Source organism: Euprymna scolopes, chromosome 6 (genome assembly GCF_053919585.1).
Source record: "Euprymna scolopes isolate OS-2025 chromosome 6, ASM5391958v1, whole genome shotgun sequence".
Taxonomy (NCBI): domain Eukaryota; kingdom Metazoa; phylum Mollusca; class Cephalopoda; order Sepiida; family Sepiolidae; genus Euprymna; species Euprymna scolopes.
In genome coordinates this window covers 10822272-10842767 of record NC_136487.1, presented here as the reverse complement: position 1 = coordinate 10842767, position 20496 = coordinate 10822272, and the positions used below count along the sequence as shown (strand labels likewise).

The 20496-nt window shown below is 32.8% G+C and overlaps 1 protein-coding gene across 5 annotated transcripts in view; it reads left to right on the top strand.

The window, feature by feature from the left end:
* LOC145277503 (transcription initiation factor TFIID subunit 4B-like) overlaps positions 1 to 17688 on the top strand; it is a 76356-nt gene extending 58668 nt beyond the window's left edge. For all 5 annotated transcript variants that reach the window (XM_080128904.1, XM_080128902.1, XM_080128903.1 and 2 more), the window contains 8 exons: positions 3429 to 3703; positions 5500 to 5669; positions 7803 to 7933; positions 11310 to 11435; positions 14753 to 14809; positions 14947 to 15057; positions 15418 to 15471; positions 17357 to 17688. In XM_080128904.1, coding sequence (XP_079985030.1) covers positions 3429 to 3703; positions 5500 to 5669; positions 7803 to 7933; positions 11310 to 11435; positions 14753 to 14809; positions 14947 to 15057; positions 15418 to 15471; positions 17357 to 17470 — 1038 coding nt within the window. In that variant the 3' untranslated portion in view covers positions 17471 to 17688. The remainder of the gene's footprint in view (positions 1 to 3428; positions 3704 to 5499; positions 5670 to 7802; positions 7934 to 11309; positions 11436 to 14752; positions 14810 to 14946; positions 15058 to 15417; positions 15472 to 17356) is intronic.
* Positions 17689 to 20496: the final 2808 nt, after the last annotated feature.

Here is a 20496-nt window from a genome sequence, read left to right as displayed (position 1 = left end):
GTTCCCCCCCCCCGTTTTTCTGTTTGTTCCCCCCCCCCGTTTTTCTGTTTGTTCCCCCCCCCGTTTTTCTGTTTGTTCCCCCCCGTTTTTCTGTTTGTTCCCCCCCGTTTTTCTGTTTGTTCCCCCCCGTTTTTCTGTTTGTTCCCCCCCGTTTTTCTGTTTGTTCCCCCCCGTTTTTCTGTTTGTTCCCCCCCGTTTTTCTGTTTGTTTCCCTCCCCGTTTTTCAGTATGTTTCCCCCCCCCCCGTTTTTCTGTTTGTTCCTCCCCCGTTTTTTCTCTTTCCCCCCTGTGTTTTCTATCCCCCCCCTTTTTTCTTTTTCTCCCCGTCGGTTTTTTTTTTCTTCTCCTCCCGCCAGTTTTTTTCTTCATACCGGCGGTTCCCCCCCCCCCCCCCACCACCACCACCATTTTTTCTTCCCCCCCCCACCGTTTTTTCTTTCTTCCCCCCCCCCCTGCCCGGTTTTCTCCCCCCCCCCCCCCACGGTTTTTCCTTTCTTCCCCCCCCTCTGTTTCTTCCTCCCCCGTTTTTTTTTTTTCCTGTTTCTTCCTCCCCCGGTTTTTTTTTTTTCTGTTTCTTCCTCCCCCGTTTTTTTTTTTTCTGTTTCTTCCTCCCCCGTTTTTTTTTTTTCTGTTTCTTCCTCCCCCGTTTTTTTTTTTTCTGTTTCTTCCTCCCCCGTTTTTCTTTTTTCTGTTTTTTTTTTCCTCCCCCGTTTTTCTTTTTTCTGTTTTTTTTTTCCTCCCCCGTTTTTTTTTTTCTGTTTTTTTTCCTCCCCCGTTTTTCTTTTTTCTGTTTTTTTTCCTCCCCGTTTTTCTTTTTTCTGTTTTTTTTCCTCCCCCGTTTTTCTTTTTTCTGTTTTTTCCTCCCCCGTTTTTCTTTTTTCTGTTTTTTTTTCCTCCCCCGTTTTTCTTTTTTCTGTTTTTTCCTCCCCCGTTTTTCTTTTTTCTGTTTTTTCCTCCCCCGTTTTTCTTTTTTCTGTTTTTTCCTCCCCCGTTTTTCTTTTTTCTGTTTTTTCCTCCCCCGTTTTTCTTTTTTCTGTTTTTTTTTCCTCCCCCGTTTTTCTTTTTTCTGTTTTTTCCTTCCCCGTTTTTCTTTTTTCTGTTTTTTCCTCCCCCGTTTTTCTTTTTTCTGTTTTTTTTTCCTCCCCCCGTTTTTCTTTTTTCTGTTTTTTTTTCCTCCCCCGTTTTTCTTTTTTGTTTTTTTTTCCTCCCCCGTTTTTCTTTTTTCTGTTTTTTTTTCCTCCCCTGTTTGTATTTTTTCTGTTTTTTTTCCTCCCCCGTTGGTATTTTTTCAGTTTCCCCTCCCCCCGTTTTTCTGTTTCCCCTCCCCCCGTTTTTCTGTTTCCCCTCCCCCCGTTTTTCTATTTCCCCTCCCCCCGTTTTTCTGTTTCCCCTCCCCCCGTTTTTCTGTTTCCCCTCCCCCCGTTTTTCTGTTTCCCCTCCCCCCGTTTTTCTGTTTCCCCTCCCCCCGTTTTTCTGTTCCCCCCCCCCCCGTTTTTCTGTTTCCCCTCCCCCCGTTTTTCTGTTTCCCCTCCCCCCGTTTTTCTGTTTCCCCTCCCCCCGTTTTTCTGTTTCCCCTCCCCCCGTTTTTCTGTTTCCCCTCCCCCCGTTTTTCTGTTTCCCCTCCCCCCGTTTTTCTGTTTCCCCTCCTCCCGTTTTTCTGTTTCCCCTCCCCCCGTTTTTCTGTTTCCCCTCCCCCTGTTTTTCTGTTTGTTCCCCCGCCTCTGTTTTTCTGTGTGTACTCTCCCTGTTTTTCTGTGTGTACTCTCCCTGTTTTTCTGTGTGTACTCTCCCTGTTTTTCTGTGTGTACTCTCCCTGTTTTTCTGTGTGTACTCTCCCTGTTTTTCTGTGTGTACTCTCCCTGTTTTTCTGTGTGTACTCTCCGTTTTTCTGTGTGTACTCTCCGTTTTTCTGTTTCCCCTCCCCCTGTTTTTCTGTTTCCCCTCCCCCTGTTTTTCTGTTTCCCCTCCCCCTGTTTTTCTGTTTCCCCTCCCCCTGTTTTTCTGTTTCCCCTCCCCCTGTTTTTCTGTTTGTTCCCCCGCCTCTGTTTTTCTGTGTGTACCTCCCTGTTTTTCTGTTTGTACTCCCCCTGTTTTTCTGTGTGTACTCTCCGTTTTTCTGTGTGTACTCTCCGTTTTTCTGTTTGTACTCTCCGTTTTTCTGTTTGTACTCTCCGTTTTTCTGTTTGTACTCTCCGTTTTTCTGTTTGTACTCTCCGTTTTTCTGTTTGTTCCCCCCCCCCCGTTTTTCTGTTTGTTCCCCCCCCGTTTTTCTGTTTGTCCCCCCCCCCGTTTTTCTGTTTGTCCCCCCCCCCGTTTTTCTGTTTGTTCCCCCCGTTTTTCTGTTTGTTCCCCCCGTTTTTCTGTTTGTTCCCCCCCGTTTTTCTGTTTGTTCCCCCCGTTTTTCTGTTTGTTTCCTGCCCCGTTTTTCTGTTTGTTTCCCTCCCCGTTTTTCAGTATGTTTCCCCCCCCCCCCCCGTTTTTCTGTTTGTTCCTCCCCCGTTTTTTCTCTTTTCCCCCTGTGTTTTCTATCCCCCCCCTTTTTTCTTTTTCTCCCCGTCGGTTTTTTTTTTCTTCTCCTCCCGCCAGTTTTTTTCTTCATACCGGCGGTTCCCCCCCCCCACCATTTTTCTTCTCCCCCCCCCACCGTTTTTCTCTCTCCCCCCCCCCGGTTTTTCCTCCCCATTCCCCCCCCCCCCCACCGGTTTTTTTCTCTCTCCCCCCCCCCCCCACCGTTTTTTCCTTTCTTCCCCCCCCCCTCTGTTTCTTCCTCCCCCGTTTTTTTTTTTTCCTGTTTCTTCCTCCCCCGTTTTTTTTTTTTTTCTGTTTCTTCCTCCCCCGTTTTTTTTTTTTCTGTTTCTTCCTCCCCCGTTTTTCTTTTTTCTGTTTTTTTTTTCCTCCCCCGTTTTTTTTTTTCTGTTTTTTTTCCTCCCCGTTTTTCTTTTTTCTGTTTTTTTTCCTCCCCTGTTTTTCTTTTTTCTGTTTTTTTTCCTCCCCCGTTTTTCTTTTTTCTGTTTTTTCCTCCCCCGTTTTTCTTTTTTCTGTTTTTTTTTCCTCCCCCGTTTTTCTTTTTTCTGTTTTTTCCTCCCCCGTTTTTCTTTTTTCTGTTTTTTTTCCTCCCCCGTTTTTCTTTTTTCTGTTTTTTTTTCCTCCCCCGTTTTTCTTTTTTCTGTTTTTTTTTCCTCCCCCGTTTTTCTTTTTTGTTTTTTTTTCCTCCCCCGTTTTTCTTTTTTCTGTTTTTCTTTCCTCCCCTGTTTGTATTTTTTCTGTTTTTTCTTCCCCCCCGTTTCCCCCCCCCCCGTCCTTCCTCTTCCTATTCGAAATAATTCCTTTTAACTACCAACAGATTCTTTAACTATCATTTGGTTAAAGGAATTTTGAAATGATAGCCTTTTCATATGCTTTTCTCTTGTTATTTTTAATCCTTCTAGCAGACGATTGTGAAACATCAGATTTGCCATGGCAACCAAGTTGGCCATGTACAAGTTCGAGGGCACCAAGGGAAAGTGACCACTACTACTACGATGGCCCACACAGGTTTTACCGTCAACAAGGGTGGTACTTTTAACACGGTGGTGACTACAGCTGGGAAACCGAATTTGCAGAATACCCTACCCACACCTGTCAGCAGTCTACAGACCCACATGCCAATAAAAAAGGACCTAACTTCCACACACAAGGAAAAACGGAAATTTGAGTCTTTAAAGTAAGGAAAAAAAAGCTGTTATTGAAAACCTAAGCATTTTTTTTTTAATTTTTTTTTTTTTTTTTTTCAGTCCTCTATATGATCGCATTTCTATATATGGTGGTGTACTTATGACCCCTCTCCTCTTTAGGAAATTAACTCCATCATAATTCGAAATTAATATCAACATTGGATTCTACAAAAAATTTGGCACTTGTGCATGATGGTGACATAAGGCAAATATGTGTATTTTAGTTTCAAGAACGTCCGATAGAGGGCGTATGTCAGCCGAACAGGGGTCGATAATTCGTACCTTTTGTAAAAGTTTGTGCAAAGACAATCCTTTGGAAGGGATTTTTGAACAAATAAGGGAACTCTATCCCTTGTAACTGTACAAAAAAACTATATTCCAAAAAAGTTTCAATGAAAATTACTCATTGAAAAAAAAAAAAACAATATTATTAAAAAATTTCTATAAATTTTTATAAATGAACAAAAACTTCTATATTAAAATTATATTTTGCTACAAACAAAAATTATATTTGTATTTGTCCAGAATTTAACCTAATTAAAAACAAACATGCAAAACAAATTTGGTTTATGTACCTGTCATGGAACGAAAATGTCATATTCCAAAAATCACATAAATTGATCAAGTAATTTTTATTTTTAACTAAGAAAATTTAATTTTATGACCGAGACATTTTGATTCATCAGGTTTAATAAGACAACTCAATTTGAACTAGAGATGAAAATAAGTCTTGTAATGGGTACAATTTAGGAAAATTGCTAAAAATCACTAAAAAAAAGATTTTCAATATATAAAAGAAATACTTGATCAATTTATGATTTTTGGAATATGACATTTTCGTTCCATGACAAATATGTACATCACAAAGATTTTTTTGTAGATTTGCTTAAGTTATATATATATATATGTGTGTGGTATTGTGTTCTTACTTGCATCAGTGTGGTTTGATGGAAGTTCCATAAGGTATTATACTTTGAGGAGTTTCCTTTCATACACGTGTTCGAATTTAGTTGAAATGTGCATCTGGGGAATGTTGTAAACTGGAGCAGTTTCGCGTTTTGTTTTACAATTCATTCTTATTCTTTAAACCTAATGTTGGGTCAATGGTAATTTTTTTTTTATTCCATGTATTAATAACTTTATTTGAATTTTAAGTTTAATTTTATTTATTTGCTGTGTTCCTGCTAAGTTGGTTGGTTTAAATTTAATTAAAAAGGGTTAATTATTAATATATATTTGGAGAGGCATCGAAGGGTTCTTTAAATGTAACCTATCAAGATACGTGAAGTTCAACATGTATGGTGGAGCTTAAATATAATAGAATTATAGACAAGTCGTATATCTGCATATATCTATATATCTTGCATATATGAAGATTTATTTGCCAATGTAATAAGGAAAAACCACAATTGAGGTCGTGTAATATGCTCTTTTTTTAAGCCTAATGCTTCTCATCAGGAGAAAGGCTAGGGGATTAGGTTTCGAAAAAGATGTCTTATTGAATTGTTTGCAACCTAGCCCCGCTTTTGATGAGAATCATTAGGCTTCGAAATACCTAGGTATAAAGAGCATATTACATCTTCCTCAGTTGTTTTTTTTTTTTTCTTATGTCGGCAAATAAAATCTATCTATACTATATATATTATATATGGCTTTGTCTTGTTTATAATGCTATTAAAACTAATATATATATATATATATATACATACACACATACATACACATATCCATATATCATGTTTTGAAATATCTGAATTTTTTTTATGAATATTATTTTTTTTTTCAGAGAAGACGACGATATAAATGATGTCGCAACAATGGGTGGTGTTAATCTTTCTGAAGAGACTCGCAATATTATGGCTACTAACGCAGAGTTGATTGGCACTCAGACCCGCTCATGTAAGGACGAATGTTTCCTCTACCACAGTCCACTCACAAGCAGAATTAGTACGATAGGTATGTTATATTGAATAGCGTTCATTTTATCTTGTTTCCATTTAACAAAAATCCTTTGTCCGTTCCAAGGATGAATGATAATGTCAAGAATTATGGTATGTCAAATTTGGACTTCTTAAAAAAAATTTTTTTAATTCTTATCCACCCCTAACATTATAATTGCCACTTGGATGTAAAGCGCTACTATATTTAGGAACCACTCCTACAGGAGCACTATGTAGGGAGTTGAGTTTCAAGACATCTGTTCACATTACATTTAAACTTTTGCATGTGTTACAGTCAGGGGTACAGGGAGGGAATTCCAAACTCTAGCAGCTTGAGGGAAGAAACTATTACAGTAGAAGGCTTTTCAGCATCTAGAAACTTCTGCAGTGAAGGGTGGGATTTTGCTGCTGCCTGGTTAGTTTGGGGTATTTTATCTTTTTTATACAATTGTGCTAACACTTGGAAAGGGTATAAGCCAACAATTAAGTCGTCATCATCATCATCATCCAGTTTGCTATTTAAGGTCCTGCGAGTGCTTTGAATTTCAGTTTTGGCAATATCAGATGTTGTCTTTCATCTGTTCTCTGTGTGGTCCGATCCCAATAGGTTTACATCAGTCGGGTTGAATGTGGTCATATTGCTTTTTACACATTCGAGCCACATCTTTGTGTTCCATGCTTCTTAGTCCATGAGCTATGCAATAGTTGAACCACCTGTGATGCTCAGTCCAGTAAGGGATCCATAAATACCAAGTTTGGGATGAAACCCGATTGAGGTGATCCTTTCTCCCAATTTTTAGTTGCACATTCACCTGGGTAAAAATAGTTTCTTGGGTTCAATGAGAGATTTCAATATAATAACATAAAAAAGGTTGATGTATCAACCACCACTCGGTGACATGAAACATGACTTTTGTCTTGCAAGATCAACTACTAACGTGCTGACTATAATATCACACAGGATCAGAGAATCTATTGGTGGATGCTTTATATCTTGAGCAATATTTCACAAGCTAGCTATGGTATATCTAGAAATGTCTTCTCAAGCATCAAATCCTTTCTATCTGAAAAGTTTATAAAAATAGTTATTGGGCAGAAGTCGGAAGCACAATCTATCAATGCCGGTTGCAAGGATCTATTCTGGGGTCAACCCTCTTCCTGATTTTCATCGATGGACCCCCAAATCAAATTTCAAATTTATTGATTTATCATGTAGATGGCACAACTGTCTATGGCAACACTACAAAGAGCATTAACGATCAAGATTTTTCTGGTTCTCTCCAGATCTGAAGAATGTTGTACAATGGGTAAAAAGTGTTACTTTTAATACATCTAAAACCAATCTTCCCTCCTTTCCACCATCAACACTCACTTTGCATCACCTGAAATGAATGTCTCTCTTGTTGGAAAAACCTGCTTTGATAAGCTTCTGGGACTGACCTTCTTTCTAGATTTCAAATGGAAAATTTAAATTTGTTGCTAAGATTTCTAAGAAAATGGTTGGATCCTTCTATTGCTCCAGAAGTATCACTACTGATACAATCCTCTACCTGTATAAGAGTTTAATACATCCTAAGGTAGTATTATTGCCGCATTGCTGTTCAGAACACCTTTTTCTGCATTGACACAGTGAAAATCACTTTGAAATCTAATGGCTGATGTCCTCTTTCTCGCAGAAAAAAGTTGAGTTTTTTTATTTTTTAGTCATTTTTCCTGGTAAGGTTTTGACTTTTAAAATCACTATATATTGGGTAAAATATAATAATAAATATGAAATCTGTGTAAATTAAAATATCATATTTAAGCATATTTTATGACTAGGCAGCACCAGGCAGCTTGTGTGTGTGTATGTGTGTGTATATATATATATATATATATATATATATATATATATAGTCTTCCCCCCACCCAAAAAGGGGAAATTTAAAATTAGAAAATAGATACTACTACTACTACTATTATTAATTACACTGATGTCGTCTGTTCCCAGCTGCTCATACACACATAAAATTTCTTTTTATAAAGTCAGCCATTTAACTACTTTTTATCTTAAAGGAATATGAAGATAAAATGTTTGAGTTTTTTTTTTTACTTATTTTATATTTTTCGTTTTCACAACTGAAAACCTCTTCATTTTATTTTTCTGCAGCAAAAAAAGTTGGCATTGAAGAAGTTCCGTCAGATGTCGTTAATTTAATATCTCATGCAACACAAGAAAGACTCAGAGATTTTGTTGAAAAATTATCAACCATTGCAGAACACAGATCTGAAATATATAAAGTAAGTCATCTTGAATTCTTTTTTTTTTTTTTTTTAATAAAGATTCAATTTCTAAGCTAAACCATGACAAACCAACTAAAATATGTGCATGTTTGGCCATAAAAAAAAATTTCTTAAAAGTGATCAACTGAAAATGTCTCCTTAAAGAGATGAGTGTATTACTTCCCTTTCACTAGAGGGGGGATATGACACAAGGCCAGAAGATGGGAAGACTAACGCAGCACATGCATAAAAACATTACCTGAGCAGCTCAGTCAACATTACCCTGTGAAGGTGCCTCAGGCAGTCAGTTATAAACTAGCTTTAAGCATGAATGTAAAGCCTGGGAAGGTGGAACCCCCCCCCCCCATCCCTAGAGATGAACAGAACAAATGTTACAGCCTGACAGAAGAAAAGTTCACTATCGTCATAATGGGCCAGTATATGTTGGACTGCTTTTCAAGAGTGGATCCTCGACTAGTATGATTGGTCGAAGAATAACACATTTGAAAGTGAAATATATGAAGTGAAATGCAAAAATCATGCAATATAACAACGTTGGCACACGGATTCTTGTTAGATCACCAAAATTTAGCAATATTAAGCCTGGTCAGTACCAGATGGGTGACTATTTGGGAATACCAGGTTCCGTATGTGGAAGTACAACAACATGGCCTTGCCAAAAAAAAAAATAACTTAAGACCAACTACTGTGATATACCTATGACTGGGGATTGTTTGTGAATTCAATATATAACAACTATACATAAATATATAGTGGAACTTCTAGATACGAAATTAATTGGTTCTGGCTTGGCTTTTGTATATTGAAATTTTTGTAACCTGAAAGAAGTTTTACATGTAAATCTTTAATTCATTCCGAGCCCTATAAAAACTCCTTAAATTTTTTAAGGAATAGCCAGAATGAAATAAGAGCTAAACAGTACCTAACCTAACCATTAATACCTTCACTAGCTATTTGTTTTTTTATTTTTCTTTGACATCCAAATATAAAATTCTATTTAATTAATGAAAAATGACTGAGATATGACATTTTTAATCATTATTTTAATCATTACTCATAAGGTCACAACTTCAATCAAATTTATGGCCACGCAGGTGCAGAAGGAAAACGATTCCAAGTGAAATGGATTATTTACTTTCTTATAATTAATTTGCGATTTCTAAGAACAATAACGAACTCCCTCACCCGTTACAAAAATTGCATTAGGTGTAAGATAAAAATTAAAACAGAAAATAATTTTAATTTATGGAGAGTAAGTAAAAAAAAAAAAAAAAAAAAAAAAAATTCAAGTCAAAGTTAAAAATGTTTTCCAGATAAAAATCACCACAAATATTTCCAGAAATTTACTATAAAAATTTTAAATCGAATAAGCCCTGATTTTAAAGAAATTTTCAAAGAATTAAGTGCCAGAATAATAATCTTTCTGTCACTCATATCTTTCTTAACCTGAAAATTTTTTAGATGCAGAGACAAAAAAATTTTCACATGTTTCATGCAACTTGAAGCATAAAATCCTTTTTTTCCAAAAGGACTGCATTTGGCATTAAATAACCCGGAAAGGGTTGATATGCCATAAAACAAAACAACGGATCAAATCAGCAACATGTTTCATGAGCAGAAAATTTTGTAAACAGTCTTAAGTTTTTCGTATCTAGAAGTTTCACTGTGTATGTGTGTACATATAATTATTCCAGAGAAAAAGATATTCAAAGCTGAAAACCAATGAATTTAACGAGGTATATAAATTAGGTATAAACCATTATAATATTTGCTAATATTTTCTCTGAGGAGATGGGTAGACATCGAAAACGTATAGGTTAAGGCGATATGCTTATTGAAATGTATTCTTTGTCTTGCATGTAATGAAAATTCTAGATTTGAAATTTAACCATTTCACATCATAAAATTTAAATTACTAAATTACTAACTTATGATATATGTAGTTCCAGAGAGAAAGATATTCAAAGCTGAAAACCAATGAATTTAACGAGGTTTATATAATAGTGCTCAATAAAAAGAGCAAGATATACTTTTATTTATATTCAGGGAAACATTTTACAAGGTCACTACACAATCATGACAATGTTTCAGTCAGTTACAAATAACCAATGACCTCATCAGATGACAGGAGTTCCTTTTTAAATGATTTAGTCTTTTAACCTAATATAGGACTAAATTTTTCAAAAAGAATTTTCGTCACGTGACTGACTGAAACATTGTCATGTAAAATGTTTATTTGAATATAAACGTGTGTGTATGTGTGTGTGTGTGTATATATATATATATATATATATATATATATATATATATAAATTACTGTTACACACGCTTTGGCAAAATAATTAACTTGTGTTATAGTTAACTATATGGGTGGAAATGCAGTACCAGGTAGCAACGGAAATCTATTTAGAGAATGCAATGACACCAGAAACGAGAGGAAAAGCAATTTTTTTTTTACTAGAATATGCATTCTCTCAAAAACAACTGAGAAATGTTACACTTTGAATCAATCGAACATTACAGAAAACATCAACTTTTTATATTGTCTTCCAAATCTTTAATGGATTCTTTTTAGATGATTTTGTGGAAATGTTTGTGATTCGTGACCAGAAATCCCTCCCCCAATATTAAAACCCAAAAATAAAGAAAAATCTGTTTAATGAATGTACCAATGATGGAACAAAAATATCATATTCTAAAAGTTACATAAATTGAGTAGTATTTTGAACTAAAAAAAATTTAATTTTATGAATAAGACAGAAAGAACTGTCTTATGTTGCCATTTTGAAGATAATCTCAAGAGACAACTCAACAATAATTCAAACTTGCAAAATTTTTGTTATAATGCCTATCAATTCTTTAATTGATTTACAAATAATTAATTACAAATTCAAATAAACATTTTACATGACTGTTTCAGTCAGTCAGGTGACAAATTCTTTTTGAAAAATTTAGTCCTATATTAGGTTCAAAGACTAAATCATTTAAAAAGGAACTCCTGTCATCTGATGAGGTCATTGGTTATTTGTAATTGATTTAAATGATTTAATTACTTAACAATAATTTTCTTATTTAAAAATAAAAATACTTGAGCAATTTACATTATTTTTGGAATATATTTTTGTTTTGTTTGGGTATGTACATCATACAGATTTCTTGTTTTTTTTTTTTTGTTTTGTTTTTTGTAATATAGGGAGAATTCTAGACAAGAACTGATAATTTTAACTCTTTTTTCATTGGCTGAAAATTATTTTATTTGAATTTATAATCAGTTTATGCAACTCCTTTCTTTTTGTTAATATTTTTCCAGTATTTGTGCACATTCTCTTGTACAAAATTATTATTCTCACTTTTTTTTTTTTTTTTTTTACAGATGGACAGTAGATATGAAGTAAAAAATGATGTTAGAGCAGTTCTAAAACATTTTGAAGAGCTTGACCGGTTGGAAAAGAAAAGGCATGAAGAACAAGAACGAGAAATGTTGTTGAGAGTTGCAAAGGTTAGGTTTATTTTTTTTTTATATTTAATATATATATATATATATATATATATATATATATATATATATATATATATATATTTTTTTTTTTTTTTTTTTTTTTTTTTTAAGTCTTTTATATTGTTTTTAAGCATTTTTTTTTAGTTTTTATTTGTTTTTGTTTCTTTTTCAGCAGTTTTTATATTTACTGTTTTTTCAGCAGTTTTTTTTATTTACCACTTGTAAATTATCGATTTTTGATACTTAATTAGACATTCTGAAACAAAACCTATCTAAGAACACTGCCAGACACATAAAGTACATTTGTGTGAATTTTTTTTTTTTAAATTGACCCAGCCATTTTGGAACCCATAGGGAACAAACTCGCACACGCATATATACACATGCACACGTACAAAAATGTCTTTTCTATATAAGTAGATAGGGAGGCATAAAATGGTAAAAATCTGTTTGAAGAATTAAATTTTACCCATCCTGGAACAAGTATTCTAGTTTAATTGATGCTTTATGCGTTAGTAAATAGGAACCTGCCACACGACTGGTTGGGTTCTACTTTTGTCGAATCCATACCTTTTCAATTCACCACTTTTTAAGTAGTTTTTTGTTTTTTGGTTTTTTTTTTGGTTTTTTTTATTTACTGCTTTCTAAGCAGTTTTTATAGTTAATTTAAAAATGAAGCAATGTTATGAAATTTTTTTTATAAAATGATTAAAATCCTTGTTTTTCTGAGTTCCATTGTAAAGACAACTCATTCATAGAAGACTCAAGTTTTTTTGTTTTTTTTTCTCTCTTTATTTTGTTGGTCGTCAGCAACATCAGACATGCATTTCTCTCACCATGAGGAGTCAACCCCCACCCCTCTCATGTTAATACCACCAATAAAATGAAGAAAGAAAGAAAAAAAAATCTTTGAATAAGTTGTCATAACAATGAAAGTCTCAGGGATTTAATTATACAACATTATTTGGTTTTCTAAAATTTCAAGTTAAATATATTTAGTTTTTACCCTAGTTTTTATGATATATTTTATAACTTGAATTTTCATTATATAGTATATAAAATGTACTTTCTGTTATGAAAAATAAATTTTATAAAACCAAATGGTCCCACTGCTATGCTATGAAGCCATAGGGAGTGGAATGAATTCAAATTTAGCGATGTCAATCAAATCAAAATGTTGACTTGCTAAGTGAATGCAGAAATGAACGTGGGCTGAAGGCCAGTTCAGCTTTCCACCGTTTCATTAATTTGTTTCCCCACGATATTGGGGAAAACTAGCTCCCCCAAGAAGGGGGGAGCTCTCCAAATGAATAGCAATTGTTTGATATGAAGGGTTGTTCTCACATTGATCAAAGCTAATTGCTTTTCTGGAAGTCTCGGCTGAGAAGGCCGGCAAATGACGTTCGTTTTCGATTTAGTTTTGCTTTTATACAAAAAAGCCAAACAAACACGTGAGAGGGCGGAATAGCATGAATTTTATAAAAGTTGATGTAAATAAATGTAGAGACGACACCCCTTCACAAATCATAGATATTACAATCTAGGGAGTATATAAAAAGTTCTAAAGAATAGTAAAGACCCCCCCCTCCCCAAGAAGCTCCATGAAAAAAGTCTTTGATGGGTATACAAAAACGCACGCAGCCATTTTGTCTTTTATATATATAGATTATATGTTATTCAGTTTTAAAATTTTCAAATAAAAAGTTAATTGTATTTAATTTTTCTAGGTCTACGTTTCAGAATTTTATAGAATTACTAAACAAAAAAAAAATGCCAAAAATAAAATGTCTATAGAAAAACCATTGCTATAAAAAAAAAAATGTAACTACAAACTGCTGAAGACCGTAACTATAAACATATAAAGGATTCTGACATACAACTTGGCATAGATTAACCTAAAACAGCCTAAACTTGAAAGCATATTGGAATGAAGTTGCTGGCAGCATTAAGTTAACAAGGTTAACGTGTATGCAAAGAGATAATCACTAATTATACATTCATATTGTTTGGATTCTTCGGACTATTGTTCTCATCTTGAATGTTATTTTTACAATGTTTTAGTCAGTCTAACCTTTGACCTTCTTCAGGTGTATCTTGTTGGCTTCTGGGGAATCTTCCTGTTGGACTCTGAATCTACAGGGAATTTTGATTGTAGCATGTTGTTTTGTCAGCCATCATTGGTTAGAAGTCTTAAGTAATTCGCAATTGTATTTTCATTGTCACCTGTGTTGTGGGATTGTGTTGTGGGACTGTGGGTATCAATACTGGTTACGCAAACTCAAAACTAAAAATGTAAAACGGAGTTGAACAATCAAAACAAAGATAACCGAGGCGGAGAATAACTTTTATACAAAATTTATTTTCTCAAAATCGTAAATAAGTGAAAAGAGAAGACCAGAAATTGTGAGTTTCTTCCTGTGACTGAGGTAATAAAATGTTCTTTATGAAAATAAAGCAGAAAAAGTCAAAGTTCACGGTTAAAAATACCCAGTCCTTTTTAGGAATAATTAAACAACATAAAAGTCCATCGCTTACTTCAGCCATGAATCAGAAAAGAGTAAAAAGTCCATTTCCACGTTGAATCAAATGATGGGTGCGCATGAGTTTAACGTCAACGACAGCTGTTTGTTTACGACGTGCTGTGCTGGTGTCGACTGACTCTTTTTGGTGCGTGATGAGTCTTTTTATAAAGATGTCAACTGGCGCCTGGAGACTGTAAAAAAAAATCATTTACAAAAATGCATTTATTTTCAAACAACGATTGGCTGAAATGTCAGGGCCTGTCACGTAGGTTGCCTATAACTACGTCCGAGTGAAAAGACAAAATCTTAGTTTTTATGCCCGTGGAATTTGCGTGGGTGTAGAAAGTAAATATGCGCATAGCTGAAATGATCTTTATACGGCCATGCGCAAAACTGGGTTATATGTTTGGGGAGCAAACACGCGCTACACGCCATCATTCTGGTTGATCTCTCCATCGTTTGGCAGGACGACTGCGAGGCTATGATACCTGCACTGAGGATTGAACCTTAAACCTCCAGAAAAGTGTAACTTACAACTAACTTTTGCCAAGTACTTTATCCACTACGTTAAGGGTCTTTGCACGGCTCAAGATGAGAACAGTAGTTTGGAGAATCCAAATAATATGAATAATCAATCATTTCAAAAATCTAGAAATGTTTTTATTTTTATTCAACATTTTAGGAATTTTCTCTTTTTCTAAAGAGATTTTGCTTTTCTGTTTCTTTTATTTCTACCATTTTACAATTTCTTTTCCTTTCTTTTCCTTTTCTTTTACAATGTCTTTTCCTTTTCAGAGTCGATCAAAACATGAAGATCCAGAACAATTAAAACTTAAGCAAAAAGCTAAAGAGGTAAGTGAAAAAAAAATTTTTTTATGATTTTTTAATTTTATTTATATAGACATTTTCATATTTAGATACAGACCCATTTATGAATTTTTTTTTTTTTTTTTTTTTTTTTCAATAATTTATGTTCTTTATTTATCTAGTTACAACAAGCTGAAATGGAGGAAATGCGACAACGAGAAGCTAATATCACAGCGTTAGCAGCCATAGGACCACGGAAAAAGCGGAAAATTGAGATGGGAGACACAAGTCAAGTAAGTTAAAAAAAAAAAAAAAAAAAATCTTTTTTTTTTTTTTCTTTTTCTTTTTTTTCTTTTTCTTTTTTTTCTTTTTCTTTTTTTTCTTTTTCTTCTTTTTCTTTTTTTTTTTTTTTTTTTTTTCTTTTTTTTTTCTTTTTCTTTTTTTTTTTTTTTTTTTTCTAACAAATTGATAAACTAAAGCAATGAAATGCCAGAATGTATTTTTAACAAACCTGGAAATAAGGAAAATAAGGCAAAAAAAAGGAAAATAAGGCAAAAATGAAGAGATGAATTTCAGAAAGAAATGGACGCTTCCTCTTTTTGTATAAATTTGATGTACAAAATGTTACTTAAATTTTTTATATTTTATTCCAGAGTGGAACATCATCATCTCTTACAAATGGGTTGAATTCATCTTCACTTCGACCTGTAAGTATCTTTTAAGAATTCATTATTTTCCAAATATAAAATTAATGTTTTTGTTTATTCTTTCCTGGAAGCTTTTTAAAATGTTTTTAAATGTTTTTAAATATGTTCACAACAAAAAAAAAACTTTTTGCATTTTAAATCTTGTTAGAAATTTGTCTTTTTATATCTACAGAGTGGATAAAATTTAACCATATAAAATTAGGCCCTTTACACGATTTAACTTAAGATATATTTGAACAGTTTAACTCTTAGTTTTTACTCCATTCCAAAACTAAATATACAGATTTTCACACATGAAACATGGCCAATGAGGGTGGTTCATCATTAGAAATTTTTGATAATGACTACTTCCGCTGCATATTGCACTGCCACCAGGTCAACTTTGTACTAACTGTTGTCTTGTTGCAGCAACATCTTTAATGGTTTGGACTTGAAACTGTCACCCAGGGGAATAGTTAATTCAAAATGTAATTCTATGTAGTGTAAACGTGCCTGACAGCTAAAGACGTGGAAAGCAATTATCAAAGAACGAATCAGTTGATCTATCAGATTCACTGTTTGCTGACCATTCCAAACAATGCCTTAAAGGTTCTGCAGCAGCAGCAACATTCCATACAGAACTCGATTCTTGGATTATCTGAGATTACTTCTCAGAGCAGTGCAAGAAAAACATGGAGTGCTTCTGCAGATCTGTGATGTTTTAAAGCAATACATTTCAGGTGAAAACGTTATTACGTACTTGCATGGCATGTCAAAATTAGTACAAAATACAAAAAAATGATCCAGTACAAGATGCACTAGATGTATTTTTAATTAAAAAAAATCAACAATTATGTTCTGGAATTTTTGTAAAAATGGTGTATCCTTAATTACAACCAAGAGAGGTAAACCAGTTTGTAATACAGAATTGTATGCACAACTCTTGCACATAAAAACGTACAATGGTTCGATAAATTCTACTTTTACTTGTAACTTTTCTACTGGATCATTTTTTTTTTTCATTTTTTTTTTTTTAATATTTATACAAATTTCGACATGACACCTAAGTATGTAATGTTTTCACCTGAAATGCTTTGGTTTAAAAGATTGTTAATCTATACAAAACCAAAACATGGCAATTCTATCCTCCATTCCTTTTGGAAAACCTCCCATGGTAGGCCAAAGGCCAACTTGTGGTCAACTGGAGATTTAAAGTGACACTTGCTATCGGTGAAATTACCAAAGTAGGAAAGATTTTTGCAACTTAAACTGATAATAGTAATGAACTGGGGGAAGCTGAAAAATGGGTGCTTGTCCAGAATTCAACCTATATAAAAAAAAAAAAATAAATAAATAAAAAATTTTTTTTTTAAATCTGTATGGTGTATTATACCTGTGATGAAACAAAAATATATTCTAAAAATCACATAAATTCAGGGATGACTCCGGGTGCAGTGCAGGTCGAAGAAATGGGCTCTACCCAACCAGGATGACTACCATTCCAACAAAAAAACCAATGCATTATGTTTTTGCAATAACATTCAATTGTAAGTGATACTCTTCTGGAGGTTAAAGGTTCAATCCTCAGTGTGATTGATACTCAGAACATCTCAGTCATGGCTGACGAAATGAGAGCATGCTACCCCTGTAGATTAAATAGTTTTGTATGAAATTCCATGCAGGAAGCTTCTAGAGTTTGACAAGATACATCTAAAGATGGTCTGAGGTTATATTGTCGAAAACATTGTCAAAATAACGTTCAAAAATGAGAACCAAAAGAATCCAAACGATAGAAATGCATAATTATTGAATACTAGTTGACTTTTTTTCATAAAAGATTTTCACTCATACTTTGACAATGTTTGAATAAAGTTTAATTAAATTTTTTTTCTTGTTCTATCTACAGGCGATGTCCCGTCCAAGAATTAAGCGTGTAAATCTCAAAGATTTAGTGTTCTTGATGGAACAAGACCGTTCTTTATGCCGGTCGGCAGTATTGTACAAAACTTTCTTCAAATGAAATTCTCCGTCGTTTGTTATGTGCTTATAAAAAGAAATTCAAGGGGAAGAACAACAGAGGGTCAAATTTTAATTTAATTTTTTTTTTCAATTTTTTTCTTTTTTTTTTTTTTTTTTTAATATTTTAAAATTTTCTTCACAATTTGATTCGCATAAATGTTGTGAGGAAAGAAAAATAAACAAACAAAACGTAAAAAAGGTAAACGTTTTTGAACTGTTTTTTTTTTTCTTACAATTGTTGTGTTCATCTGCCACATCACCCCCACCCCTCCCCATCAACACAAACAATTTTCTTGATGTTTCAGTGGAAAGGGCAATTAACAAGACAAATAAATTGGATAGCATCAAGTTTTCTATAAAATATAAAAATTTTAAATCACTCGTATCAGAATTCTATATTCACAATATAGTAAAACTTAAAGGGCTGAATAAATTTATTTTTCCCCTCATTTTTAATATTATTTTAAACTCATTTAAAATTTGATTTTTAGATTACATTTAAAAAAAAAAATATTTTATAACAAAAAAAAAATATCAAGATAGGGAGGATTCCTTTTTTCTTTTTTTTTTTTTTTTTCTTTTATATCGCACCAACGATAGATTTGTCATTCCAATCATGCTAAAGCTGGAAGAAGAAAAGAAAATATATATATATATATATATATGCACCAAATGTTATTAAATAAGTTTTTAGTGCTTATTACTTTGTTTGATCTTTTGAACGAATGCATTTCAGGTGAAAACATTTGTGTCATGTCGAAATTAGTATAAATTCCAAAAATTATGAAAAATGATCCAGTAGATGTGCTAGATGTATTTTTAACAAAAGATCATCCAGTTATATTCAGTTTAAAAATGGCAAACCCAATTCAAGTCGAGGGTTATCTTCCTTGTTTGTCATGTCGAATTGATTGCACAGTTCTTCCACAAACATACGATAAACCTGGATAATTTGCTAAATTCTATTTTTTACTTGTAATTATTTTAACTGGATCATTTTTTTCATAATTTTTGGAATTTCCACCAATTTCTCCATAGCATGTAAGTATGTAATGTTTTTACCTGAAATGTGTTGGTTTAAAAAGATCACCAATGTAAAAACAAGCACCTAATATTGTTTTGAGACATTTTTTTTTTTTTTCTTTTTTTAAATTTTATATTTTCCAATTCGATTTGGATCAAATTGGTCTTTAAAAGTTCTGTATTTTTCTTTTATAGTTTTTGTGAATACTTACAATTTAATTCACAAATTACCACCAGACAGGGTTTAATCATTTTCTTTTAGTGTTTACCAGTTAGGTGTTTTCATCCATTTATTTCTTTTTAATGGCTAATATTTGCAAAATGTAATGCTGACAAGGTGCTGTATGCAAATGTGAAATGTGCTTAACTAAATTCAAAATCAAGATAATCTCTGTGCTTGTGTAGAATAGTGGCACTTTAAACAACCACATTTCAGGTAAAAACATTATTACCTACTTGTTTCATGTCGAAATTAGTATAAATTCCAAAAATTACGAAAAATGATCTGGTAGATGTGCTAATAAAAAAATCTCCCATAGTTACGTTCCAACATTTTGTGTTGTGGTAAATGGGGGGATTGATTATATAGTCAAAATGTTCAAGTGCAGTTACCTCCTCATGAATTTTTCAAATTCTTCAATGCTAAAACATGATAAAACTCTATAAATTGATAATTTTATTTTTACTCTTAATTATTTTTCTACTGGATCATTTGTTGTAATTGGAATTTCAACATGACATGTAAGTATATAATGTTTTCACCTGAAATGCATTGGCTTAAACCATCACTATTTTATACAAGCACCAAACAGCTAATCTGTTAGTGTTAATTACTGAGCTAGATATTTTAAAATTTTGTGACTAGTTGCGTAATTGATCTTATTAATTCTGAGGATTTCTTGTTTTAATGTAAAATCGCTTTTAGAATTTTAAAATCTTTTTATGTTGGTATTCCATCTAATGATTTTAGGAATGGAATTGAAACGAGTCACAAAAAATATGGAAGAAAAAAATGAAACTTTTGTATACAAATTTGATGCCAATACAAATCAGTTATTCGGGGGGGGGGGGGGTAAAACGTCTAGTAAAACAAAATAACTTTGTCATTTAATAACATTTGCCTTAATCTTAATGAAAGCATTCTACCTAAATGCACACATACATATATTACATGTGTGAAAGTGTTTTTTTTTTGTTTTTTTTTAATCAAAAATTTATACTCTTAACTTTCTCTCCTGAAAGATTTGATTTAAAAAAATAAAAAATAAAAAATTGTGTTTTCAGTCTCAAATTAAATGTACATATACCAATTTTTATTGAACTTCTTCTTCAAAAAAATGTTATTTATTTTTAAATCAAAAAATTTTTTAGGATAATTAATGTAATCAGAAAATATGCAAATTAAGTGACACCTTTTTTTTTTTCTTTCTTTTTTTTGTGTATCAAATTGAAACAGTTTTTCTTATTGTGAGAAGCAAATATAAATTATTTTTGATTTGTAATGAAAAGTTATTCTGAGACCTAATTGATTTGAAAACATTTTATTTTGAGTAATATCATATTTTAAAAGAAAATGTGATTTTCGGCTGCGAGCATAAATGGCGTGCTAAATCTGCACTTGGTTTTCATTTTTCTAAAAATTTACAAACAAATTTTTGCCAAATATGGCAAAAAATTGGAGTTGATTTTTGGTTGGTTGTGTCTAGTATTCGATTTTTAGGGTTAATTATTGGTCATTGAATATGTGTTGGAGAAATCACAAAATAAGATGCTCACAACACAAAAGGGATCAGGACGCAAATTTTGCTACGCACTTTAAATATATTGGCATCATAAATATTTTAAAAATATCGTTTCAAGCACGGGACAGGGTTGATTTGTAAAGACCTTTTCATTTTTTAAATAAAGCATTGAAATGTACACTTTGCTGAAACAAAAGCTAATTTTACACGTTTGGTTTAATTCATTTCTGATACGTTTCGTGGTACTTGTTTCTAGTGATCT